Raw genomic sequence first — 27998 nt, 5'->3', positions numbered from 1 at the left:
CTGAAGGGGCCTGTCTTATTTCCGGGTATTCTCCATCTTGCACCCAAAGTCTAAGCAATGTTTTAATGCTCGCAGTAAGTATATACCCCAGTTCGTGGAGTTTTGTTTTGGGGTAAGGGACTCGGGGGACACTGAGTAAGAGATTATCAACCATCGAGGAAAGAGCCCACACCCGAGACAGGAAATGGGATGCCTCCAACTAGCAGAAAGTACAGATTTTTTCCAGCCATAAATACATCTCATTCTTGTGATCTTGTGATCTCTCCCTAGCAGAACCAGTCAGACTACCCGATTCCAGCCCCTTCCGCCCCACAGCGTTTCCCGTTAAAACCACCAGTGGTTTGCATCCTCCCATCTTCCCGCTTCTGAAGTCCCCCGAGCCCGGGCCATCCTCTAGCTCGTTCGCCCTCCAGGCTGGGGGAAAATGTCCGTTCCCGCTCGCCCCCGCCGCCCGCCGCCCGCCGCCCGCCGCCTGGCGCTCGCACCGCTGCGTGCGCTTCTCGGTCTCGGCGGCTGGAGGGGCCCGGAGCCGGCCGTCCGGGGTCGCGGCCGAGGAACCGGCCGGTCACGTGGCACGCCGGTAGTCACGTGGCTGCGGCGCCGCTCAGCTGACCGGGGGCTCACGTGGCCCCGGCGGCCGGGAGCGAGGAGAGCGGCGGGCCATGGCGGGCTCGGGGCTCTGGTTTCCGCTGCTGCTGGCGGCAGCGCTCGCCGGCCGGGCGGCGGCCCTCTGGCCCTGGCCCCAGTACATCCAAACCTCCGAGTCCCACTACGCCATCTTCCCGCACAACTTCCAGTTCCAGTACCACGTCAGTTCGGCCGCGCAGCCGGGCTGCTCCGTCCTCGACGAGGCCTTCCAGCGCTACCGCGACCTCCTCTTCACCTCCCGCTCTTGGCAACCTCCTGAACCCACAAGTGAGTCGGACCTGCCCTGCCTCGTTTCCGGCTCCGAGAGAGCCTGCCCGGGGGCGCCTCCCCAAACCTCCCGAGACGCCCTTCTTTTGGCTTCTGCCCAACCCTGTCGTCTAGTCACAACCCTCTGGTCCCCACTTCCTCCTGCGCCCTTTCTCCAGCTGTCATCTCAGACCCCCCCCCCCAACGTTTAGTCCCCAGCTCCATTCTCTGCTTCACTGAGCTGACTTCTGGAGCCAGGATTTCTCTGGAATCCTGCCCCCCGGGCTCTGTTTCACCAAGAATGCCTGCTACGGGACTGCAGTTCAATCAGGATGTAAACTGCTGAAAATACTGGGCCAGGAGACATCGAAGGTGATCCGTCTGACCGTGTTCAAGTGTCTAGGGTCCCAGTGAGGCTGTGACCGGGGCTGGGTAGAGGACATCAGAGCTGACACCAAAGATTGGCAAGATAAGACATTAGAAATGACTTGACCTATGCAGAATTACATAAAAAGTGTCTTGACACATGGCATGTCCAGTAAATGTTTAAACTGTGAGAGAAATCGGAGAACACTTCCATAGGGAAATGAATTTTGAGTAACCACTTGAAGTGGGGTGGTGGATATAATTGGCCAGGACTGAAAGAGTCTTCCAGGGAGGAAGAAAGGCATGAGCAGAGGCACAGATGGTTATGATTGAGCTCAAAGTGCTTTGAGGGTGTATGTGATGAGGGTGGGGCTGGGGAGTGGGGAAGAATGAGGTTGGGGGGAAGTGTGGGATTGAAGTGAAGTCAGGAGTGCTTTGAATATTAGTTTCATCTAAAACAGCAGGGGTGAGCAGTTTTCTTTAAGGTAGTTGCTGAAAATTGTATTTGTGGATTATTTCACAGAAAATTGGTAAGAAGAGTCAGCAACACAAAGGAATAAAATTCTGCTTTCTGGGCTTAAAATTTAGAGTTTTCTTCACACTATTTTGGAATCCGGTTCTCTGGTTATGATGTATAGGTAGTTATGGGGGGAAGCCATATTTATGATTGGGCCATATGGTAACATCATCTTGTACCGTGTTTCAAGTGTGATTAAATTACTTTCACAAATGTTCTCATTTGATTTATAGAATTAAAGGCATTTCATTAAACAGATGGTACTTAGATAATCTAGGGAAAGGAATAGAGTCTCAGTATCAGGGTAGTTCTTAACTGGTAAGATGGATTAGGCTGGGAAGGATAAAAGGCCAGCTATTGTGTGTGGTAGATCACGTAATTCTGTGAATCTTTTATGACAAGTAATGCCTTAGACAAGATTGGCATTCAGAATATGTTTATTTTGGTATAGAACAGTTAGGGCCTAGCTTGTCCAAAAAAAAAAAAAAAGATCTGTCATCTAATTGGTATGTGCCTATTCTAGCGCGGAGGTTACAAGAAAAACATGCTCAAAAGTAGACTCAGGGCGCCTAGGTGGTGCAGTCGATTAAGTATCTGACCCTTGGTTTCAGCTCAGGTCGTGATCTCAGGGTCTTGAGATCGAGCCCTACATCGGCCTCCACCTTCAGCGGCAAGTCTGCTTGAGATTCTCTTTCCCTCTCCCTGCCCCTCCCGCTTGTGCCCTCCCTCTCTTTCTCTCTAAAACAAATAAGTGTTAAAAAAAAAAGTAGGCTTGGGGCGCCTGGGTGGCTCAGTTGGTTAAGCGACTGCCTTCGGCTCAGGTCATGATCCTGGAGTCCCTGGATCGAGTCCCGCATCGGGCTCCCTGCTCGGCAGGGAGTCTGCTTCTCCCTCTGACCCTCCCCACTCTCATGCTCTCTCTCTCTCATTCTCTCTCTCTCAAATAAATAAATAAAATCTTTAAAAAAAAAAAAGTAGGCTCAAGCTTTGAAGTCCAATTGGGGAAATATGAAGCAAAAGGACACAATGTATTATAAAATGCTTAAAAGATATTAGAATGTTTGCTACTATGGTATAAATTCGGATAATTCATATACATCTAAATTAAGCTATTACCTCCATTGCTGTAGGTCTAGAGTATAAGGAAGAAAATAGAAATGGGGATGATATGTGACAATGGTGTCCTAGTAAATTCCCTAATGAAAGATTTAGAGACAGATAAAAAAACTAAATAAGATGATTATTTCAATTTGTTTTTGTTTTTAATAGCAAGTGTGAGCTATCTTTTCTTATAGCTGCACAGTTTTTTGCTGGGGCACATTGTCAATTTCTTGCCTCTTTAAGGCATAAACCTCAATCCTTTTCCTGTGGATTACATTTACTGCCCAACCAATACTTCTTTTAGAAATAAAAGAGGTAACTTTTATATTTCTGCATCTTCCTAAATTTCCTCTGCTGTCCCTGAAATAATTGATAAGGGGTGAGACAATGTGTATCAACAAGAGAGTTAGCCAGTTGGATTAGGAGTTCTCTCCCACCTTTGTGGAGTCACTGACAATGAGGACAGCTGAAGAGAGGAAGTTGGATCTGTGGAGCTGATAAAGTTTTTTTTTTTTAATGTTTTTTATTTATTCATGAGAGTCAGAGAGAGAGAGAGAGAGAAAGAGGCAGAGGCAGAGGGAGAAGCAGGCTCCCCGCCCAGCAGGGAGCCCAACACGGGACTCGATCCCAGGACCCCGGGATCATGACCTGAGCCGAAGGCAGACGCTCAACCATCTGAGCCACCCAGGCGCCCGAGGTGATAAAGTTTTATGTGTAGTTTTATGTGTGAAGGGTTTTCTGTGATCTGCCTCAAGGTTTATGGATCTATATAATCCATCGTCATAGAGAAATGGATTTGCTTTTCTTCTCAATTCCTGGCTATAGTGAAGAAGACCCATTACTGTGTCAACTTCTCTCTTTCATTTCGTTGCTTCTGTTTTAAGCTTTTGTTATTGCTTAAGCTTCCTTAGCGTTGCACTCAGCCCTGAATCTAGACAATAGTGGTGTGCTATTGATGTCCACTTCTTGAAGGTGATTGGGCTTGGGTATGGTGTAGAGCTTTTTCGTTTGGAAGTGTACGCTCGGATGCAGGAAGTTTGGGTGCTTATCACCTTGGGTATCAGTAAGCAGCCTTCCCTTCTTTTGCAAAGCTTTGGGAGCAAGGGAGATGGCTTACCAGGTACACTATATCCTAGCTGAAAAGTTTAACTGTTGTCTTATTTGACCTTGTCCTGGTAGTAACTAGTACTGAGATCCCACGTTAATGGCTTTGGTCTTTGGACTAGAGCCACAGTCCTAGTTTGAGGTAAATTCAGAGTTCTAAGCTCATGTCCCTTTTATATTATTGGAGTTTCAGCCTGTTTGCCATACAGGGTGTCATCACACAGTAGTGGAGCTTTCGGGCTCCTATGAGAAGCTCATGAAAAGCCCTCAGAGAAGCTGTTCTGATGGTGTGGTTATCCCACAGGACACCCCAACTCTGGGCTCCTCCAGCCAAGTGGCAAAACTGACTTCTTAAGAAAAAGGAAGTAGAAGGTGGAAGGAAACTAGCATTTATTGAGTGTCTGGCACTTGCTTTATATTACACCCTTTCATCCTTTTAATAGCTCTGTGAGGTTGGTGTTATCCCCATCCTTCAGAACTGAGACTCACAAAGGCTAAGTAACATGTGCAGGGTTTCACAGCTAGTAGTGGTGGAGCAGAAATTCCAGTCAGGTCTGTTTGTCTACAAAGATTTTGCAATCTTGGGGCGGTCTACTACTCACAAATATTTTCACCAAGCATTATACCGATTAGTGATTTGGAAAACTACTGGCCTTTGGTAGGAGTAAGCCCTGATCATACTTTAGTGTTAATTACCTCAGATAGTAACTTCTAACATCTAATTGCTTAATCATTAGCACTCAAGTTATGAATGTTTTGATCCCGGGCCCATCATTATCAGATTCCAGTAGTGTTTCTGGCCAGCTTCCTTCTTTCCTTCCATCCTTAGTACAAGTAGTATTTACTAAGCAACTATAATTTGTCATTAGCACTTGTCCAAGAATATTAATTGAACTGTCCTTGTCCTTAAAGAATTTATAGTCTCTGGAAGTGGGAATACAGTAAAGTATCAGTAAAGTGATTTTTGCTGGTAAGTACAAGGTACTTTGGGAACATCTGACCCACGTGTGTGTGTTGGGGTGTAGGAGAGGGTACCTTTTGAGAAGGCTTCCATAAAGAGCTGTCCAATCATATTTGAAAGTAGGAGTTGGTGGAATAGGTAGTAATTCACATGGAAAGAACTGCATGTGGGAAAAGCCTTCAGGAAAGAAGCCTTCATGTCATATATTTAAGAAACTCAGTGTCACTGTGGTTGAAGCACACAGATCTAGGGTGGTTCAGCAGGTTAGTTATACAGTACAGAAGCTTGAGAGAATGAGTTGGAATACCCCCAGGGGACAAGAAGGTCCAAAAGGTGACCATGGGAGGGTGTTAAGGTGTTGTTGGAGAACTGCTAAGCTAGACTGTGGGTTAGTTCTTCCTCTTGAGTGTTGAAATCACCTAGGATGAAAGCCAACCTTGGAATGGAGAGGAAGACTGGAGACCAGGACCCAAAGTCTTGGGTAGTAAAGAGGTGACCAGGATGTTGCAGTGTTGGTGACAAGGGGAGGCTCGAGATTTTACAACTGAGTATCATGAGCCACAGAAAAGAGGTGCTTTTTTCACTTGATGGTAGAGACTAGTTGTCCTGGAAGCAGCTGAAAAGGAGCTGCCTCTCAGAGCAGGTTGTAGGGGAAATAATATTCCTGGGGAGAGCCAGTCTTCAGTTAAGGAGGATGTAGAAGAGACTGAGGATGTTGGTAGTTCAATAACAGGATTCCAGAGGCTTGTGGGGGTGGGTGATATGTAGTCCAGGTGGCTTGGTGGAGGACAAGAAACAACATTTATAGGAATGGGAGTGTGGGTCCAGAACAGAAATGAGCAGAGGCGTCTATATACTGGGCAGCATGACAAAAGATGATAGCGGTATGACATGGTAGGTCCTCCCAACTATAAGACTGCCATGAAAATAAGCTCCGGAGACAAACAAGAGTTCATATACATGGGAGAATTTAATACATGGTCAAGGAAACATTTCTAATCAAAAGTGCAAAGATGTTTAGTCAATAAATATGTAAGGATGACTGGTTATCCATTTGGGAAAAAATAAAATTAAATCTATATCTCATATCAAACACAAAAGTAAATTCCAGGTGGTTAAAGATCTAAAGATAAAAGCCATGCCATAAAACTATTAGAAGTATAGGAAACTGTTTATATGGTCCCAGAGGCAGAGGTGGCCTTTCTAAGCAAGCGGATAAAAGAAACCATAAAGGAAAAGATGAACAAATTTGACTACATAAAAACCAAAGCAAGAGAACCATAAGGTTAAAAAATAAGGACACAGGGTGCCTGGGTGGCTCAGTCGTTAAGTATCTGCCTTCGGCTCAGGTCATGAGCCCAGGGTCCTGGGATCAAGTCCCACATCGGGCTCCCTGCTCGGCAGGAAGCCTGCTTCTCCCTCTCCCACTCCCCCTGCTTGTGTTCCTGCTCTCGCTATCTCTCTCTCTGTCAAATAAATAAATAAAATCTTTAAAAAAAAAAAAGAAAAAGGACACAATGGGGGAACTATTTGCAGTATTTTTTTTTTTTTTTTAAGATTTTATTTATTTGACAGAGCACAAGCAGAGGGAGAGAGAGAGAGAGAAGCAGGCTCCCTGCTGAGCAAGGAGCCTGATGTGGGACTCGATCCCAGGACCCTGGGATCATGACCCGGGCCGAAGCCAGCCGCTTAACCAACTGAGCCACCCAGGCGTCCCTTTTTTTCTTTTAAAGATTTTATTTATTTGACAGCACAAGCAGAGGGAGAGAGAGAGAGAGAGAAACTATTTGCAGTCTTAAAAGACAGGTTAAAATCTAAAAAGAGCTCTGTAAATCAAGAAAAAAACTTTTAAAACGTGCAAAGAGTATGGCCAGTAAAGGGGTACCTGGGTGGCTCAGTCGGTTGAGCGTCTGGTTCTTGATTTCGGCTCAGATCAGGATCTCATGGTCATGAGATTGAGCCCAGAGTCGCTCTGCGCTGGGCGTTGAGCCTGCTTAAGATTCTCTCTCTCCCTCTCCCTCTGCCCCTCCCCACCCTGCTTGCTCCCTTTCTCTTTCAAAAAAAAAAAAAAATACACACACACACACACACACACACACACACACACATATATGGCCAGTAAATGCGACTGATTTTCAAATTCAGTCATTATATTTAAAAAACAGATTAAAACAGTGGTATATTTCTTTAACAGGCTGGCATAGTTGAAAAAGAATTGAGATAGTCTAGTTTTGGAAGGATGTGGAGGGATGGGCTCATGTATGTTGGTTCAGATATAAATCAGTTTTATACTTTTGTTCAAATATAACAGTTTGGAAGAGTAATTTGGCAGTGTCAAAACCAAAAATTTTCATATCTTTGGCCTAGCATTTCTACCTCTAGTAATTTTCCTACAGAAATCTCTCAACCAATGCTTTAAAAAAAAAAAAAAATATATATATATATATATATATATCTGAATGTTTACTAGAGCATTGCTTATAATATCAGAAACTTAGAAGCATTCTATAATGTCCACAAAGAGAAGTTAGGACTTACCACTTTTTAAAGTATATTTCAAAAATTGAATTCTATTTAGCATTTATAAGTAAAGATACAGATCTATATATATTGACATTAAAAGATCTGCAAATCATTTGGTAAGTGGGGAAAAAGTTACAGACTATTATATATTAGGATCTCATTTTTGCTTTAAAAATAATAAATCTGTGTATTTAGAAAAAAAAATTGAAAGACTGTGCAAAATGTTAACCTGTTATCTTTTGGGATCCAGAATTACAGGGAGGTGCTCTCTTGTGGGTGGGGAGAGAGGAAGAGAACAGATTAAGTTTTAAAAGTAGGGGAAAACAAGAAAACTTTTAACTACAACATTTACAAAGAAGGTAGAAGGGAGAACATTGAGGATTCATTTATGGGCTGAATAGATTGCACTTCTGAGTGGATATTCGTAGTCTCTAGAGGGTGAAAAGTCTTGGGGCTCGTAGGAGGAGGCACTGTGGTCCAGACTGAATACAGCAGCACTGTGGCGGGGCTCCAGGCTCAGGGGCAGTTGGGTTCTCAGACTCCTACTTTACTGGGATAAGAGGTTTGACAGGGGCGGCCTTGCCTCTTCCCCTAGCCACAACAATGTACTTTTGCATTGGCTGCTTTTCCCCTGTTGGTAGCCTGGCAAACACCATCTCAGGGTTCAAAGTTCTGCTCAGAAATCCTCTCCAAGGTGAAGCATCCCTTCCTTTCTGGAGGTAGCTATAATATCCACCCTTAACCCTAATCACACTGCTTTGTAATTGTTGTTTGTATTTGTCTCTCCTACTAGACTGTGAGCTTCTCAAGGGCAAGGACTGGGCTTGTTTTTATTTTGAACTGCCCCAGCACCTAGCACAGTTCCAGACGTACAGTAAATGCTCAGTATATCCTGGTTGGAATGAAGAAATGAGTGGTAAATGAATGATTTCTAGGGCTTTCATTAGACTGAATATGGGGAGAGAAAGCCTGGATATGACAGAGATAAAGGTGGGAGGGGGAGGGGAACAATGTGGACATGGAGAATCGACAGGGCACCAGCCTAGGAGAATACCAGGACACAGCAGGGCAGGATACACCTGAAAGAGCAGGAAGGTGCCTAGGCTGGGTTGACTTTCCTAGTGTCCACTCCAGAAGCCAAACCAATGCCACTTTATAACCAAAACGAATGTTTTCTCCATGCTGCTAAAATCCTGTGAATTAAACACATTGATATGATGGGAATATTTTGGTTCATGGAGGAGCAGGTTGGGTGCAAGGAGAAGCTATTGTGCACTGAGGTAAAGACATATTTTCTGGGTACCCTGATGCAGGAATGGGCGCTCCCTTCCAGAGAGTAGAAAGACCTGAATCTTTGGATTAATGGAGCCACGGTTCTTCAAAGCAGTGCCTGAAAAGGCACTTTCTGTATGCCTGGGGGTCTTCTTACCATTCCCCACCCTAATCCCAGGACTTCACAAATACTAGGTTTGGGCGTATAAAAGTAATCTCTCCATTAACTACTTGCCATTTATGCCTGATTATCATGTAGCACAATCATTATGCATACATAGCATTAAATGTGCATTTTTTAATTCTAGCATCATTCATTTTTTCAGCAAACATTTATTGAATGACTACCGTGTGTCAGGCACTGGAAATACAAAGGCCCTGAGATTGGCCCCTGCTGTTGAGGAACTTACAGCCTCGGTGAGGAGATAGACAAATAAACAGCATATATTAAGATAAGTGTTATGAAAAAATGTATGTATACGTTGTTTCATGATCTACTAGGAAGGTCTCTTAGGAAAGGGTGGGGGAATGACAGAAAAGTTTTATAAAAGGAAGAATCAGCTATTTCATAATTAGGTGAGATGTGGAGGCAATGCAAAGTTTGCTTCACTTGGAGGAAGCAATATGTGCAAAGGAAAGTATGGAGAAAATGTGGCATTTTCAGGATCCTGTAAAGAGTTCATTGTGTTACCGTGAGAATTCCTGCACAGGAGCAGAGAAAAGATCTTCATATTAAAAGCTCACAGAGGACGGTAGATTGAAATGGGGTATATATGGAGGCAGAACAACTGGGGGATTTTTTTTAGTCATTCAGGTGAGAATTTACCAGAGGCTGAATTAAGGCATTGACTCAGTGAGGGTGGGAGGGTGGTAAAGATGTTGAGATAAGGATTTTGTTATAACTAGACTTACTTGGTTGGGTCTTTCTTTTTTAGTGTTGTAATCTCAGTGCTTAGCACAGTGTTTGACACATAGTAGGCCATCGGTAAATATTATGGGGGCGTGAATTTTTCATCTACTCAGAAAGATGAGAGAAGGAAGAGGTTTCTGGTCTGGATAAATCAATAGATGGTACTATTATCAAACTGAGAGAGAAGATCAGCCAGGAAGAGGAATGAAGAGTTAGTTCAACTTAGTATTTAAGATTTGAAGGGCTTTTAAGCTATTTGAGTGTAGGCCTATGAGTCTAGAGTCCCAGAAAAAGAGTTGGCATGGAAAGGTAGATTTGTGAATCATCAACCAACTGTGGGGTGGATGACATTGTCCAAGGAGAGTGTAAGTGAAGAGAAAAAGAGAAGCCTAGAGACTTTGGGGAACATCAGCATGTAGGGGCTGGTGAAGGAAGGGGAGAATGAGGAAGCATATTCAAGGAGCTTGAAGGAAAACCAAGAGAGAGACGTGTCCCCTAAGCTAAGGGAGTTTAGTTTCATGAACATCAGGGATGTCTGATGCTGCCAGGAGGTCCCCGAAGAAGTGAGTGGCCACCAGAATATTACCTCTGGGACAGCAGGGATTTTTGTCTGTTTTGATCACCGTGTTGGGACACTCTGTGTCCCCAGCACTTAGAACAGCCTGGCACATAGTAAGCACTCAGTAAATAACTGTTGAATGAATGAATGAAGAATGAATTGAAAAGGGTCCCTTGAATGTAGTTGTAGAACCAGAGGACCTTGGTGAAGGCATTTGCAGAGGAGTGGAGGAAAAGGAAGCCATGTTATAGTGGACTAAGGAGTAGATAAGGATGTCAGAAGTGGCTACCAAGAGAGGACTAAGGTTGGCCAACTCCATGAGCACCTGTGTCTGGGCACTGACTAAGCCTTTTACATGCACTGACTCATTTAATCTTCCCAACAGCCCAGTAAGGTAGTTACCAATCACGATCCCCATTTTTTGGGTTAAGAAATTGCAGCACAGAGGGAAAATAACTTGCGCAGGGTCCCACAGCTAGAAAGTGTTGGAACTAAGATTTGAACCCAGGTCTGTCTGGCTTTGAAGTTCAGCACCTAACTGCTTAGGCTGCATTTTCTCTGGAGTTTCTTTGGGACCAGAAGACAAAAGAAAGAATCTGTTGGAGATGACATGGAGTTGAAACCAGGAAGACTTGCAAATATTTGAATGCTAGTGGGAAAGGATCAATAGAAAGAAATAATTGGAAGATTTGGGGGAAAAGGGAAATCATTTATACAAAAGGAGACTGAGGAGCGATCCAGAGCACAGGTGAAAGGAAACCCCTTCCACCAGGATAGGAGGCAAAGATAAAAACCAGGCGTATGTTGCAGGTGTTTTTGTCAGGGAGGAGAGGGGAAGTAGAGATGGATGGGAGTGCTCTTTTGATTGTCTACTGAGAGTAAGGGTGGTGGTGATCGAGTTACAGACTTGAAGAAAGTGGCTCAAATTTGAAATAGCTCTTGTGGAGCATAGCAGAAAGCAGTGGTGGAGACGGGAGATGTTCAGGGCAGCAGCATCAGGGCCCAGCCAAGATGAGAGACCATGATTTTACAGCAGCCCAATCCTGCTGTTCCATGACATTCTCTCTTCCTTCCAGTAGGATGCAGTAGCCAGGGTAGGTGCACAGAAGGCAGATGTTAATTGATCCACTGGATGCAGCAGAAGAAAAGGACAGGTTGCTGAGAGCCCTGGCTAGGTTGTGTTTGAGGTGATGGATCAGCACACCTAGGCCAGCAGGGAGGGAAGTGAAGATGGGAGAGAACTGAGAACAGAAGAGTAATGGAAGGGTCATAGCACTGGCATCTGGAGGAAGTTCAACAGCAGGACTGTGGTAGAAAAAGGGTCTCAAGAGTTCCATGTCCAGAGCTGACCTGTCTGTGTAGGCTAAATGATGCTGAAAGGGGAGGGGTGCCAAAGGTAACTAGCTTTTTTGTTGTAAACACTTCTGTACTGTCTGAATGTTTTCCCCTTCCTAAATTTAGAAGGTGCAAACTTTTCAGTGAAGCAGAGGAAAAGAGCAGGTGTACATGAAAGCAGGGGAATGGGGAAGCAATAGAGATAGGAAGTAATGGTCATGGACTCGGACCTTGGAGCATACTATCTGTGTGTGGAGTCACCAAGTATTACCTCTTTGGAGGAGTAGCCGGGATGCGGTCCTATCTTGCCATTGTTTGCAGGGGAGAAAATAGGAGTCCCGAGACTCGCTCAGCTTAGCAGCAGGAGAACCAGAACCAATCTTTCCTGATTTCCCAACTCAGTGCTCTGTTTGCCATGCTTCTTCCTGAGCACTTGAGGCTTCAGAATTTCCTGTTGTGCCAGCCGGGCTCATTGTGAGTGTGCCATGCCATGCTTCCTACACCTCAGTTCTTCCCAGTGCAGAGCATGTGGGTGCGTGTGGAGGAAGCTGGCCTGTCCCCTGCCTATTTCCTGCTTGCTTCAAGGTAGCAGCTTGGAGGCAGAAAACCACAATGATGATACGCTATTTACATCCTTTTAAATGACCCAGTGCCCCTCCTGTTTTGCCAGTTCTCACATTGCCACCTCCCCCAGACCTTCCCCCTCATGGCTTGTTTAAATAGCAGCCATGACTCTACCTCCTTTATCAGCCCAAACCCAAATGAGTCACTGAGAACGCTTAGGACACAGATTCTTCACCATAAGATTAGAGGCAGGGGGTGGAGGGATGAGCCCTTAGTAAGGGCCATTGTTCTAGGGGAAAAAGTCCTTTCATTTTTATTTTCATCAGATCTTGTAAGGAGTCTACAACCCAACCCCTGAAAAGACTCTGGATTTAGAGGACAGAGTGCAGGTGTGTTTTAGGAAAAAAAATATTAGCAACAACAGAAGTTAGAGTTTTTTTTTATGTTCCAGGCAATAGTTCAGATAAACCTGGTGTTTGTGCAGCCTCTAAATGTCATTAGGACAGTGACTGTGGCAGTTGCACGTGGATAGTTGTGATTTCTCCTCAGTTTCGTAGGCTGAGGTCCAGGGAATTAACACTAAAGCTCAGGACTTTGCCCTCTTTTGGATGGCCACCTGGGTAGTATGCAGATGAGCTCTCCACATATTGATATTAGGGCTTTGTGATATATGGGATTGGAGTGGGGGCAAGGTAGCAAGGGATGAGGGCATAGTTTAAGGAAGAATATTCTTTTATAGTTTTCTTCGCTCCTACCTCTCAGTTAAGTCCTCCTTGGTCTTGGGGGTTTGTAGAGATGGCCTGTCTGCTTGGGGAGCTTGGGAGGGCCCTACAGATTCTGCTTTGAGGGTAGTCTCTGCCCTGACAGTCTGTTTGTTCTCTGTTGTTGGAGATGAGTTTTCAGGGTTTAGAATGGAGTTGTGAGTTGGCCTGGCCCAGAGTAGCCTCAAATTCCCTTCTCCCTGCAGGATTTAGGTAGGTATTAGTGTGGGATGCAGGATATTTTCAAGGAGGGGAAAGAATACATTTTGTTCTTGATGATAGAAAAGGGCGCCTTATTGGCTTGCTTCTTGGAGAGCCCGAGAGCTGAGATGCGGCCATGTGGTAGTGCTCAGGAAGTTTGAGCAGGCTTTCTGGAAATGGCTCAAGGCTCTTGGGTTACTTCTGCCCTAGAGATGGATAACATTTGGGATCCAATTTGGTTCTGAATTCTCTCTCCCTGCCTTTTCCCAGGCCATCCTATCCCTGACTTTGTGGTTATAGGAAGTCATGGTTGTGGTGCCAGTGTGGATGCATGTGGTTCCAGAAAAGAATAGAAAGAAGGAGTTCATTGAGGTCAGGCTTGGGGCAGTATAATCAGAACCACCTTGAAGGTCACAAAGAAGAACCATTAGGTGGATGGGAAGGGATGGTGCATTAGTATTTTGGCTTTGGCTCTGTATGTTTTTGGGGGGGTGGGGTACATCTGAAGAACTATGCTAGATGTTGGCTCATACTTGGTGGCTTTCCACTGTTGGGCAGAAGACTGCCTCAGACAGAGAGCCTGTTTGGGAAGAGGGAAGGAAGCAGGATGGGCTGGTAACCATGTACCTTTGCTGGGGCACCAGCTCGATGATCTCAGGCCCCCTTTGCATAGGAGCTCCTCTGGTCATCCGCTTCATCTGCTTGCATCAGCTCCTGGGCTTTTACAAAGCTGGAAACCTTTTACCTGGAGCCCTCCAGAACAGTGCTCCTTCAAGCGAGAGTCTGCACTGAGAGGAGAGGTACACACACCGGAATGTGAAACTATTCCCTTCATCAAAAAAATGTGTTATGAAAAATGTTAGGACTAAACAGGGTGTTTATTCTGACATAATTGATTTACATTCTGGCATTGTATAAGCTTCCTATCTATCAGTACCTTTCGTTTCAACCAGTATTGCAGTTTGCAAGTCAGCAGCTAATCTGCAGACCACGCTTTGAGTAGAAATGCCCTCAAGCTGCCTCTAGTTTAAAAGCAGTTGTCAAAGTATTGGAATCGTGCTTACTGTACCAAACTAGAAGTATAGAGCCCTGGTTACAAAGAACTGCTGCCAGATCATTGATACGTGGGTCAGGGCAGGTTACTGGGGAGAGAGGGCGACACAACCAAAACGAGAAGATGGAGCAGGTGATGAGGCAGTGGCTGTGCCGAGCGAGGGTAGATGCCCTCTCCTCCCTAGATGCCCTCTCCTCCCTAGATGCCCTCTCCTCCCTAGATGCCCTCTCCTCCCTAGATGCCCTCTCCTCCCGTGCCTCTTCCCACACGCATGCGAGCGGGAGGGGCTAGAGCTAGGGACCTTCCTGTAGGACCTTGATTTTGCCTGTTGCTTCTGGTGGCAGGTCAGCCACACTGAGTTTCCCTGTCCTTTCAGGAAAACAGCATGCACCGGAGAAGAATTCATTGGTTATCCTTGTGGTCACTCCTGGATGTAACCAGCTTCCTTCTTTGGAGTCGGTTGAAAACTGTAAGTACCACCCTGTTCCCTGTTGTAGAGAGCAAGCACTTGTCTGGGGCTGTAACTCGGGTTGGTCTGACCTAAGTTCCCGATGCTAGGCCTACAGCCCTCCAGGACTGTGGAGACCCCGGGTCATCAAGGGCTGAGAGCCACAGAAGGTCAATTTTTCATACGCACTCTAACCAGTGTCTGAAGGTTGGCTGTGGAACGTCACAGTGGCTTTTCACGGAGTCCCAGAGGACACTTGCCTTCTGGACTGCGTGTAATTCTGTTGCCGTTTTAGGAGTTTGTACACTTTGCTGATTTTCTTTAAGAGACCCCACTCTGGGGAGAGAAGGAGTTTTTGGTCATAATGTTTTTGGACATAATGACTGAATAAAGTCAAGTCATGAGCCCTGTGATGCCTCCTGTCCTCCCTAAGCAGCAGTATCGGGGAACTTCTCAATCTCCAAAATGAACGTTCAAGTCTTGGCTTCCTCCTCACATTCTTGGATGAAGTAGCTAAATGAAGCCTGGAGACAAAGGGAAAGGAGGGTGATTACAAAGGCTTTGGGAACACTGTAACCTGGCCACATCCTCCAAGCATCCCTGTCCGCCTCATACTTTCAGCTAAGGGCTGGCAGGAACTCATGTTTCTGGAGGGGTAGACTGAACCACAAGGCAGGTGGTACTTTTCTTCTCTAGCCTGACCCTCCTCGTGCATTATCTTCTAGGGCCCACAGAGCCTCTGGGAGACCACCCTCCCACTCTTACCCAAGCCTAGCTGACCTGCAGTTGCTCTGCTCTGGGGATGTCTCCTCTTTGAAAGGAAAAAAAAAAATGTGATCTTACTGTTGTTTTTTAATCCAAGGATTTACACAGGACGTGTGATCTGTAATCTGAGAGTAGAAGTCCTTAACCAATGGAGTCATTCCTGTCGTTTCAGACACCCTGACCATAAATGATGATCATTGTTTCCTCCTCTCTGAGACTGTCTGGGGAGCTCTCCGAGGTAACATGGGGACTGATGCTGGGAGAGAAAGTGAGGGATGAAGTGGGAAGGTTGGCATTGGTGGGTTGGGAGGACAAGACTGGGGGCCCAGCACGTATCCTCAGTGTAGGAAGCTTTCTTTATGGAGACCGATTGGAGTGTTTCCCCATCTCCCTGAAGGGCTTGTTCTCCTTACAGCTGTCTCTAGAAGTTGGCAGGTGTCAGCCCGTGCAATGGTGGCAGCAGCTCTCCTGGGCAGGTGCTCTGGGGAAGCAGTGAGACATCCTGCAGGCTGATGTTCCGGGTGCCAGCAGGGAACAGGCTGCTTGGGACTCTGCCACAAACACTGCCTGTTCAGCTCTCACGAAACACACGTAATTGAAAAGGTTCTTTAAAAAGGAAAACTTGATCACAAGAAATAGATAAATGTCAAAAAGAAGTAAATAGTATAAGTCATGTAGAACTATAGTATTTCAGGAGAAAATTGGAACTTTACTAGCTAACATGTGATGGGCCTCTGCCCTTCCTCTTGGTTTACTGAAAAGGTATTTGGTCCTTAGATATAGACTTAGCCAAATACCTCTACTACTTTTGCAAAGCCCCTGCTGGTGAATGAGGAGGGAAATTCTCACAGAATTTCAGACCTTGTTTTGGTTCATCTTTGTTCCCTTACCCCTCCTCTCCTCCTCTCCTGTGTTTGGGAGAAACAGGGAGCTGACTCCCTTCTCTGCTCTCTCTATACCTTTTGTGCAGGTGCTGTGATTAGTCAGGTTGGGGCAGGGGGAAATCTGGGACTCCAGAATTCTGGGTGTCAGAATCAAAATAGAAAGAAGCCAAAACAATGTAAGAGCAGTCTGCCTCGAAGTAGGTGCCAAGTGACCGCTAAGACCTCAGATTCTTTCATGCTGAAATTTTGGGACTCTGGAAATCCTTCTGCTGCGTTTTCAGAAGAGGGGCTCCAGTTGTCGAGAACATATAACACTCTGGACTCAGCCTGCCTGCCCTTGGGCCTTGCTAGAATCTAGGAGTTTGTGTCCAGTGGACTGGGGCAGTCCTTCTGGGGCCGTTGCTCCCTACCATATCTCAGGTCTCTATAGCTAGTTCCCCTCTCAAGAGGAAAGGTAGATGATTCTTTGTCTTCGCGGTCCAGCTGTGGACCCAAGCTCCTTGGAAACTTCAGCTTATGACTACTTTTTCACAATTCAGTCTTGGATAATAGAAGGGGCAGTAGATTGAGGACCCCTTTTTCTCAGCTCCCTTAGCTCCTGATCAGTATTAATTTGGAAAGCCTTAATCCGTGTGAGCTGGTTTGTCCCTGCCTCTGTACTCATAAGCAGACATCTTGGCCTCTCTTAATACTCTTGTGAGTTCAAGGCTTAGGAAATATGGATAAGAGGTATGTGGATTTTGAGGGTTAGTGTGTTCCTAGGAGAGGCACTAAAGTCCCTTACACTGCCACCTCCCAAAATAAAATGCAGAGTAAAAACAGATGTTGGCTTCCTAGTATCCCCTTTGCATCCGTGTTGAGACTCATCAAGCCTGTACTATATCCACTTTTACCATGTGCCCAGGCATTCTCCTCTGTCACGTTAGGAACCTTCCAAATGGGTGCATCTCTTTTCCCACATCCCTAAGCCTTTACTCTCTCTACTTCCCCATAGGTCTGGAGACTTTTAGCCAGCTTGTTTGGAGATCTCCTGAGGGCACGGTGAGTGGGGGCCCTCCGAAAGGGTTCCTTTTATACCTCTGGGGATTTGCTCCGAATGTTGAGAATCCTGGGAATAACTTACTTTGTCTTAGACAGAGTCCTGGTGGCTCATGATGGCCCCAACAAGAGTTAGAAGGAGACATGAGTGGAAACCGGTTTGGTAGATTGGGCCTGTTTGTAATCACTGTAATTTAGTTCCCCTGAGTCATTATTTAGTAATGACCTTGAGACCACACTGCTTTGAAGAAAATAAACAGATTAACAGTGAAAATCCAGAATGTGTAGGCTGAGCAGTGTGTGGGACAGTTATATCTGGCTAGCAGGGGACCGTTACCCTCTGACAGGAGCCTGCTTATGGTCGCCTAAGTTGAGATGTGGGGCATTTGGGGAGATAGTTGCTCTGCAGAACAGTCATAGATTTTTGAAGGATCAGGAGATTTTTCCTCATTCCCCTCCACCCCCATGGTGAGTTCCCTTTGAATCTTGATATGTTCAATGTTTGGTCCGCACAGTTCTTTATCAACAAGACCGAGATTGAAGACTTTCCCCGCTTCTCTCACCGGGGCTTGTTGTTGGATACGGCTCGCCATTACCTGCCACTGACTAGCATCCTGGACACTCTGGTACCCAGGCCTTAAGGCCATCTTTGCCCTTAGTGTTCGGGGTGATGGGGCAAGGGGTAGACCAGTTGCCATATTCCTAAAGAGTTGCAGAGGGAATGTATGTAACTTCATGAGCTCCTAGGGAAAATGGAAAAGATGACCCGCTCTAAGACAAAAAAGAAAAAAAAAGGAGTGATTTAAATCTACCCCACTGGCTGCTCTGGATCAATGTCCAGGTTATCTCCAGGAATATAGAAGGTGGTTTGGGGAATTGGCTTCTTTGATCAAGCCAAGCTTATTTTAGCTTAGTTACGGACAAGATCATAGGAAAGAGATGTTCAAAAGCCATAGCTCAGGATGTTCCTAACTATCTTTTTTTTTTTTTTAAAGATTTTATTTATTTATTTGAGAGAGAGAATGAGAGAGAGAGAACACATGAGAGGGGATGGGGTCAGAGGGCGAAGCAGATTCCCTGCCGAGCAGGGAGCCTGATGCGGGACTTGATCCAGGGACTCCAGGATCATGACCTGAGCCGAAGGCAGTCGCTTAACCAACTGAGCCACCCAGGCGCCCTGTTCCTAACTATCTTAAGTTTGATGGGCAGTCTTATCTTACAGTTGCTGATCCAACTCATGTGTCTACCTTTTCCTTTGCTCCTCTTCTGGAACCAAAGGAGGGGACACATCCATCAGTCTTGGCTTCTGAGATTTATGGGTTATGGTGCTACTAAATTCAACCATAGACTTCACAGTTTGGATAAATGTTAGTCAGACAACCCAGAACAAATGGCAGTAAGACCTATTAGTCTTCAGGGCATGGTGGTGCTTTTGGAAAACCAGGGTACCACATAGTTGCGGCTGTCCTCTCAATGTGGCTAAAAAAGAGGAGATAATGCCTCTGTCAGACATCTTTGGATGTGCCCTGGGAGAAGAAGAAATGTGCTAGGTCTTCCTTCCCTCTGTGGTAAGGCATTCCCTGATGGGAAGATTTGATAGATAGACCCTATAAACATTGATCAGGAAGCTGGTGCAGATTGAGCCTGGTGGGGTATGTGGAGCAGCCTACCAGTCTGCCTACCTTCCCAAGTTTGAGGCCGAAACTGGAGAAGCTCTGATGGGTTCACAGTGTGTGCTCTGATCTACAGGACGTCATGGCATACAATAAATTCAATGTGTTCCACTGGCATCTGGTCGATGACTCTTCTTTCCCATATGACAGCTTCACTTTTCCAGAGCTCACCAGAAAGGTACATCTTAATTTCTCCAAGAGCAAGTTTGTGGGTTGATGTCTGAGCCTGGGCTGTGGCCCTGCTGGCAAGGACACTGGCTCTCATCCTCACCAGCCAGTTTGAGGGACACACTGACTTAGGGGAAGGGCACTGGATTTGGACCAGGAGACCTAAGTTTGAGTCCAAACTTTGCCATTAATTTTCTCTGACAGATAATCTCTCCTGGTCTCATTTTCTTTTTGTTTGTTTATATTCTGCTGCCTGCCTACCTTGTTGTCTTACTGGCATTATGACACTCAGGTAAAGAGTGTCATATGGGAAATTATGCTAGCTTATGGGAAATTATGATAAAGATCCTTGGAGATAGTCCCTGATACCAAAGAGCTGTGGGTAGATTTCCTGATATACAGTGAGTCCTGGAGGCATTTTGAGTATCTTCTACTCTGCTAGCCTTCAGATAATGACATTGTTAAGGGTGTCTTGTGCCTTTCAGGGGTCGTACAATCCTGCCACCCATATCTACACAGCACAGGATGTGAGGGAGGTGATTGAATATGCACGGCTTCGGGGTATCCGTGTGTTGGTAGAGTTTGACACTCCTGGCCACACTCTGTCCTGGGGACCAGGTAAGAATAAAGTCAGATAGGAAGAGTCTACTGATCCCCCTCGGTGGGGCTTCAGGGCATTGACTCTTGGATGCGGCATGCCCCGGCCTTGGTCCCTGGAAGAATGTTTTCCATCAGCTCCTTCCACCTGGGACTTGAGGTAGGCAGAACTTACTTTGGACAAAGGAGGCCACTGCTTACTATTAAACTATGGGCAGATTCTTCTCAGATGTTCTTGTCTTAATGATGCTCTTGCAAGTTTTGCCCTAGAGGGGAAGAAGGGTCTTGCCAGTTTGGCTGGATCAGGCAGTCTCTCTCTGCTGCCTAAAGGCAGTATGAGGAGAGCGGCCTTTGGGAACAAAGGTGAGCCCTGCTGTGTGTCAAGGCTAGAGTGTGTGTGTTGATAGCCGTCTGGCAGTAACCCATCTCTGTCTCTGATTGTGGATATACTTATTTCTTTGTGACTAAAAGCTCATGATCACCAGCGTCTGTGAGTGCCTGATGGTCCCTACCTATGTACATGTAATGTTTATGAACATGATTATCTTACTTTGTGCAGCTTGATGTCCTTAAGTATATGACAGTGTGGGGGTCTATGTATTTGTGACACTTGTGTGGGATTCTCTGTCGGCTTAGGTGTCCCTGGATTATTGACTCCTTGCTACTCTGGGTCTCATCCCTCTGGCACCTTTGGACCAGTGAATCCCATTCTCAACAGTACTTATGAATTCATGAGCACATTTTTTCTGGAGGTCAGCTCTGTCTTCCCGGATTTTTATCTTCACCTTGGAGGAGATGAGGTTGATTTCACCTGCTGGTATGATCCCTTTGATCTTCCCATCCCTGCCTGATGAATTGCTCACTCAGAATAGAGGTTAGCTCCTAAGAGGCTACCTACCTTAGGTGCTCCTCAGGGGCTAACCTCTGAGAACAATCTGTCTCCGTCCAGATGGCTCAGGCCTTGGGCCTTTCCTCTCTCCACCTACATCAGGGCCTTCCCTGATTTTGGCAAGGCTGTGAATGTGAAACTGTCCCTTTTTCCTGTCATATTCTTGATATACTTAGGGAAGAACCAGGTCTGGGAACAGAATTGTCTTGGGAAAGTCCAGGATAGAGAAAAATAATCCCCGCTTTTGTAAAATAGTCTGGTTGAAGGGTCAAGACACAGATGAATTTGACACTAATGTATGAAAGTGTCTAGTCAGTATTAAAGTGTAAGGTCCAAACCTTCAGATCTACTTTGCTCAAAAGAGGCTGATGGGCTTCTCTGAGAAGTGGACATTAGAGCTGGATCTGGGTGAAATAGGCTTTTCTGAGAAGTGGAGGAGGGGGAAAACATTCCAGGAAGAAATGTGAACAAAATGTAAACGTTCTTGGGGGAGGGAGCTGCAGCAGGTAACAGCAACACTTAACATCCAGCTGGAATAAAGAATAAATGAGAAGAGCAGAATATGCCTGAGTGCGGGGGGTTAAACAGGGAAGCCAGAATCCAGTGTGCCAGAGCCCCAGACCAAGACCCCACATGCTGTAGACCAGACAGGTTAATATGTGTTCTTGTTGAGAGTTTAAGTTGAAAGCTCTTGGGGTCGAAACTCCTCCTTGCTCAGCCTATGTCAGTGGCCCCCTTCACACAGCTTTGTTCAGCCACACCTGCCATATTTGGGGCCTCTGAGATCTGAAGTTGATTGGTTTTTCAAGTGAAAAAAGAAGTTGTGGGAGGCCAGGTGACTAATCCCCAAGCTTTGGACTTTGAGGATGTTGAAAGAATTAATCTTCATTTTCTCTTGGGATTCAGGAAGTCCAACCCAGATATCCAGGCCTTTATGAAGAAGCAAGGCTTTGGTAATGACTTCAAGGAGCTGGAGTCTTTCTACATACAGACGTGAGGAAGGAAAGAGGGTGGGCGGGGTTTCTTGGGGTTACCTCCTGTGCAGTCCTCCCTTTCCATACCAGGGCCAGGCCCTGCTTGACCACTCTCTAGGCCCTTGGAGGGGTACTTTGTCCTATCTTTTCAACTTTGGAGTAGTCAGTTCCCAACTGGGGAAGACACTGCTCAATCAGGAGCGAGTCCCTAGGCAGCCTCAACCCCTTGAGCACTGGCACCAACAGCCTAGAACCTATTTGAGCTGAGCAGACCCTTTCTTTACTCTCCAGGCTGCTGAACATCGTCTCTGCCTATGGCAAGGGCTATGTGGTGTGGCAGGAGGTGTTTGATAATAAAGTAAAGGTGAGCCAGGGGCAGAGAGAGAAGGAGCCACCTACAGTGCTTCCCTCTGGTCTCTCAGCCCTTCTCTGCCTCTGCACAGACTGGTCCTCCCTGGGTTTGGATTAGGCTTTAATATTCAGAGCACTGAGGGGCCATCTCTCCTTTCCCCTCCAGAAAGGTCACAGAGGTCTAAGCCCTGGGTGTGAGTGTCAGAACATGTGTCTCTCTTCCCTCACCACAAACTGATCAAGAGTTATTTCTGCTGCCGGGTTACTTAGAATTCCTGAGACTGGCGTGCTCGGTTGGCTTTTCCTTTCTGAGTCATAGACTAGGGTCTTCCGGGTTTGGGAGCAGGGCTACTTTCTCCTTCATTGTTGATCAGTTAGGTCCCAGCCTCTTGCCAAATGCAGGGGCTCTGCAGGAACCTTGTCTCATCAGAAACATCTGGAGATTCTTGGACATGGTAGCTCTTGATGAGTCTCCCTTGCTTGTCTCCCACTGCTTGTCTCCCTTAGCTCACAGCCAGTATTACTGTCTCATTCCGGACAAGGAGGCTGCAGAAGGACTGGGGGTGGAGGCAGCAGGGAGGATTCCTAGGGCCTACAGAGTCCTTGGCTTCTGTTCTGTGCTAGGCGCCCAGGGGTTAGGAGTCACAGAGAAATGCTTAGCTGCTTGAGAGCAGAGTGGGCACATATCCCTTGGCCTGGGTTGTTTGTATAAGCACGTGGGCCAGAAATCTCAGCGATGTGCCATTAATTTTCTGACAGGTTCGGCCAGATACAATCATTCAGGTATGGCGAGAAGAGGAGCCGGTACGTTATACGAAGGAGATGGAGCTGATCACCGGAGCTGGCTTCCGCGCCCTGCTCTCTGCCCCCTGGTACCTGAATCATATAACTTATGGCCCTGACTGGAGACAGATCTACATGGTGGAACCCCTGGAATTTAAAGGTGAAAACAGGGAGCTCTCCTTGCTGACCAGAGGAGGCTGGGCTGGTGCACAGAGCGGGAGACAGGAGGGTCTGGGCTAGACCTTTCAGGTGAGATGAGATATGAGCTCTCTGGAGAGGGGCCTACATTAGGAAGGTGGTTGGGGGGAAACCCTAGGGTTACCTCCCCCCCCCCCCCCCCACCACCACCAGCAGCGGCCTCTTGGTCCTTGTTTCCCCTTAGGTAGCCCTCAGCAGAAGGCTCTCGTGATTGGTGGAGAGGCCTGTATGTGGGGGGAGTACGTGGACAGCACCAATCTGGCCCCCAGACTCTGGTAAGGGCTTCCTGAGGATGTGGGTGGTTGAGCTTCTGGGCATGGGTTCTTCCTTATAGACTCGCTCCTGTCTAGTCGCCCCCAGACAAGTGCCCTCCTTCCAGGCCTGAGAAAGAAGGAGCTGTACATTTTGAGAGCACCTGCTGCTACTGTCAATAACAGTTCATGATCCCTTTACAACTAACTTACTCTGGTTCCATATCTCTGGGAGAGGATGGGAGTGGGATCATGATCCACCTCTTAATGAAGATGGAGCTGAGCCCTAGAAGTCCCCAGGAGCCCCCCAGCCAGGTTGTCGCTCTGAATGACCTTGGCCCTGAGTGCAGGGTGCCTAAATAAGAGGCAGCAGCCTGTGAGTGTCCGGCTCCCTTGAAGGGAGCCAACCTGGTGCGTGACCCTTCCCTCTAGGCCCAGGGCAGGGGCTGTTGCTGAGAGGCTGTGGAGCAACAAGTTGGTGACTAGCCTGGACTTTGCCTTTAAACGTTTGACACAATTCCGCTGTGAGCTCCTAAGGTAAGCAAGCAGGCCGTGTTGGGGCCTTCCCACAGTGGGTGGGCGGATTGAGGACTTACAGGAAAAACAATAGCGAATGCTGACAGAGGCTTACTTTGTGGCAAGCACTGTGCTGAGCCCTTTATGGGCCTTATTTCATTGAATCTTAACCATAACTCTGGAAGGTAGGCAGTTTTATCCTCCCTTTAGAGATAGGCAGCTGAGGCACAGAGAAGTTAATGTAAAGCCCCAAATCACTCAGAACCAGAATTTGATCCAAGCCAACTTCAAAGTCTATGCTCTTAGCCATGGCCATGCTTTTATGGGCTCTCCTGGCACCCATGCAACTGTTGGGGATGGGCCTGCATAAGGTGGTCATTTCACTGATTTATTCATCGACTAAGTCTTGAGGACCTGGAGGATGCAGCCTAGTGCAGGCCTGAGAGCCAGCCGTGACAAGGTCTAGGCCTCAACTGTGGGTAATTCACCGGGCGACTGAGCTAGTTCCCTACCAGCTCTATGCACCTTGCTCGTTTGAATAATAAAGAAGGCATGCCCAGGGGTCCCCTATGGAGACTGGTCACATCCTGGAACTTGTGAGGCTAAACGGGATTTCATGTCCACACCCCGTGCGTGAACAGGACAGCACGTTGGTCCCCCGCCGCCACTGCATTTACAGCATTTGAGCCATTATAGGGGGGCTCGGTGGGCCAAGAGCACTGGGCACCCCTAGGCATCAGCTCTTTTCTGAAGGTGCTGCGTTATTTGGGACTCGGGTACAGAGGCGGGTTAGAAAGAGGTGTCCCCCCAAATTCCCGGATGTCCCTGTAGGGCGCCTGTTCAGAATGCAGATTCTTGCCAACATGTGAGCCCAGGCCAAGTAAGAATCTCTGGAAATGAGATCCCTGAGTAATTCTGGTATACAGTGGCAGTTCAAGATGCACTGGGGGAGTGGAAGGGGAGACTGCTGGTTGTGGTAGAGGTGTTGCGGGGGCCTTGGACTGACCCTGTCTCAGTGGCTCATCTCGCCCTGTTTCTTCATGTCCTCTTGCAGGCGAGGTGTCCAGGCCCAGCCCCTCAGTGTAGGCTACTGTGAACAGGAGTTTGAACAAACCTGAGCAAGCAGCCCCAGGCACTGAGGAGGGTGCTGGCCCTAGGAGATTGGGAGTGGGGCCAGGCTTCCACTGCATCCCGGCCGGGGGACGGAGCCCCTTGCCCACGTGCCCCTGTGCACGGAGAAAAGGGGGCCAGTGTTGGCACTAGCATCCAATAAAGAGTGATGTGGCATTTTTCCATAATGAATATGGATTACCTGTGTAAGAGAAATGTGACTGGCCCTGGGGTAGGGAGCTGCCTGCCCTGGCCTTCTGCTCCTGAGAGCGACAGGGCGCAGCAGCCCAGCCAGGCTGGGATCAGTGTCGGCCCCTGGAGGAATCTCAAAAGTTGACAGCTGGGAATGAAACCCTGCGCAGCCTCTGAGCTGTGTGACGCCTCTCCCACCCCCGACACTTAGTCTAACCACATACCCCCATGCTCAGTCTGCTCACTTCCCTTCCCTCCAAGTGCAGAGGTCACTTAGGCCTCCAAGGCTTCTGTGTATGGAAGAAGGCATTATAGTAGCCCCAGGAAGTTCTGGGGAGTGGCAAGGGCTCCAGACCCAACCTAGTTACAGAGCAGCCCTCCCCCATGCATACTCACACACTTCCTTCCCCTGGAGCTTTTCTTCTGCTTTGGGTTTCTTGTTAGTTCAGTTTCGTGCAACCGTTGTTTTAATAATATTGAACATACATTGTGGTCTTGACACTGTGTTAGGTGTTGCATTTGAAGGATTTGGTCCCAAGAGGCCCTGGTCCACTCCCCAATATGCCAGCAACTTCCACCCACATCCTCCCATCCATTTGCAGCCCAATAGCATCTTCTCAAAGACTTGATGGCTCAGCCGAAGCCATGAGGGGACAGCCCCTGAGGGCCGGGAGGTGGGCAAGTGGCTCTGGTAGAGGGTCTTTGCACATGTGACCCGCTTTGCCTAGGAAGAAATGACTCACTGTTGGGCCAGACTGCCCCTTGGTGGTTTCGTGTTCAGAACCAATGATGCAGGGGTGCCTGGGGGGCTCAGTCGTTAAGCGTCTGCCGTGGGCTCAGGTCATGATCCCAGGGTCCTGGGATCGAGCCCCGCGTCGGGCTCCCTGCTCCACGGGAAGCCTGCTCCTCCCTCTGCCACTCCCCCTGCTTGTGTTCCCTCTCTCACTGTGTCTCTCTCTGTCAAATAAATAAATAAAATCTTTAAAAAAAAAAAAAAGCAGCAGCAGCAACGATGCAGTCCAGAGGCTGGGCCAACAGTAGGCAGCAGCTGTTCTAGATGAGGATTTCTTTGATGATGATTTAATCCTTTTACCTGGTCCTGGGTTGCAAGGGCAATGGAGAAGTCTCAGACATTTCTTTCAGAAGGTTTCTAGTCTGGTGGACACAGAAACTTGGGGAAGACAGGCTGAGAAGGGGTCTGAGTAGAATTTGGTCCGTAAACGACATCTTTCGGTCCCTTTATCACGCTCCCGTGGGGACCTGGTTGGAGGTATACCACAGCCCTGCCTTCTTGTGCTGTTTTTACAGGGACAGGGTGGGCATCTTCTGTCTGCAGAATCCTCTTGGGGACAGGGTCTCCATACAGCCCAGGTGAGCCCAGCCCAAGGCTCTGGCCTGGAGAGATACAAGCTAAGCCTCTACCATCTGCGCTACCAAAGGAGCCCCCTTACCTGGGACCCTGAAATGCTGCTCACTTTAATTGCCCCTGCTTCCTTCCTGATCAGAACTGTTACTTTTTGAGATAATGTGAAGTAAAAAGATCAGACACTTAGGTTGTCTCAGTCAAGTCAATGAAGGAAGAGGCCATGAAACACTGTTGCAGCAGTACATTTCTATGATTTCTTATTCCTATTATAAACATTTTCTGTAATGTTACTATTTTTACAATTAAAAAAAATTCGTGTGGCCCAGTCAAGACTTTCACTTGTGGGATGTGCTGTTCCCCAACCTCCACCATTGCTCCCTTGGGCCCCCTGATCACGAGCACATTGACCTGAAGATCCTCATCAGACCTGGAACCTGTGGGGGGTCAGAGGCAGTGCCAGGCAGCTGCCCAGTCTGTTCCAGTGCCCAGAACCACTGCTTCTCCATCTCCCCTTTTACTTGGGCTGTGCATTCAGTGCCCACCCTGCACCGGGCCGGCCGCCTCCAGCTGCTTATGTTCCTTGTGCACCACCAGGGGGCGAGGAAGGGCCCCGATGATTTCCTGATTCTTTATCTTAGCGCAGAGGCCGCGCTGCTCTCTTACGGATCTTAGTAAAAGCAGGCCTAATGGGGATACAAGTAAAGGAGTGAATGGAGGCTGGGAGGACATGCAGCGTCCCCTCTCCTTGGTAGGAGTTGAGATCAAGTGCCAGCTAGCCCACGCCCTTGGAATCTAGGTGCACCTCAGTGCATTAGCATAGGGATGGGAAAGCGGAGGACCTGACAGCACGGGAACAGCAGGGGCTTCAGAAAGCCGAATGATAATGGCAAAGGGTGAAAAGGGGTTCTGTGGGTATAGACTGACTGAATTTGTACTGATGTACATATACACACACGGTGGCAGCATTGCTGCTCTCTAAAGTTTAGGTTTTTATAGTTTTGTCAACATCACTTGTAAGATTAATCAATACAGGCCATGACAATTGTGTTTCATATACTTTTTTTTCCCCACTAAGAAAGAAAATAAGTAGGAACTGGGTACTTTGTCTGTTAAAATCATTCTGTATTTTTTCTTATAAATAAATAAACTCTGAAAATTTGAAAATTAGTATCCTTTTATTCCAACTGTTAATAAATAAATGTATACATAAATACATATTAACCAGTTTCAGTGAAATGTTTACTTGTTGAATTTTTTCATTACTATTCACTCTGTATATAAATCTTTACAGTCCTCACGGTTGTTTTTAAAAATCCTTTTTGCAAAAAAAAAAAAAATCCTTTTTGCAGCAGTCCGTGTGTGTGTGTGTTTTCCTGCATTTTTCAGAGATTTTTAAAGTGAAAAAGTCTGTGAGTCTTGCTTATTTTCACAATAATTACTGTACTCTAACCACATCCATGTTATGTCTTCTCTACCACAGTAACTACTTATATTTTTTCATGATTTCAAATGTTTCAAGCAAATGGAAAAGTGTAGAGAATAAAATAATAAACACAGTATAACCACCACCCAAATTTACCACATCTCAGTAGTTATATTTGCTTCAGATTTTTTTAAAAGAGATGAGATGTTATATATGTCCCCTTTGCCAGTCCCTTCCCAAAATAACCACT

At 46.9% G+C, this 27998-nt stretch overlaps 1 protein-coding gene across 2 annotated transcripts; it reads left to right on the top strand.

Annotated features, from left to right (window-relative positions):
• Positions 1-624: 624 nt before the first annotated feature.
• Positions 625-27908, top strand: HEXA (hexosaminidase subunit alpha). 2 transcript variants are annotated; one of them, XM_032417325.1, is made up of 14 exons: positions 625-915; positions 14499-14591; positions 15508-15573; positions 17214-17260; positions 17773-17883; positions 19007-19108; positions 19584-19716; positions 20332-20512; positions 21491-21577; positions 21850-21922; positions 22669-22852; positions 23075-23165; positions 23574-23678; positions 26268-27908. In XM_032417325.1, exons 1-14 carry the CDS (start codon positions 663-665, stop codon positions 26332-26334), a joined length of 1593 nt encoding a protein of 530 aa, XP_032273216.1. In that variant the 5' UTR covers positions 625-662; the 3' UTR covers positions 26335-27908. The 2 variants fall into 2 exon arrangements, with proteins under 2 accessions (XP_032273216.1, XP_032273217.1); XM_032417326.1 differs by lacking the exon at positions 26268-27908 and adding an exon at positions 24712-25806.
• Positions 27909-27998: the final 90 nt, after the last annotated feature.

Source organism: Phoca vitulina, unplaced genomic scaffold (genome assembly GCF_004348235.1).
Source record: "Phoca vitulina isolate PV1807 unplaced genomic scaffold, GSC_HSeal_1.0 scaffold20, whole genome shotgun sequence".
Taxonomy (NCBI): domain Eukaryota; kingdom Metazoa; phylum Chordata; class Mammalia; order Carnivora; family Phocidae; genus Phoca; species Phoca vitulina.
The sequence above is the reverse complement of the archived record's forward strand: the minus strand, read 5'-3'. Positions and strand labels throughout refer to the sequence as shown.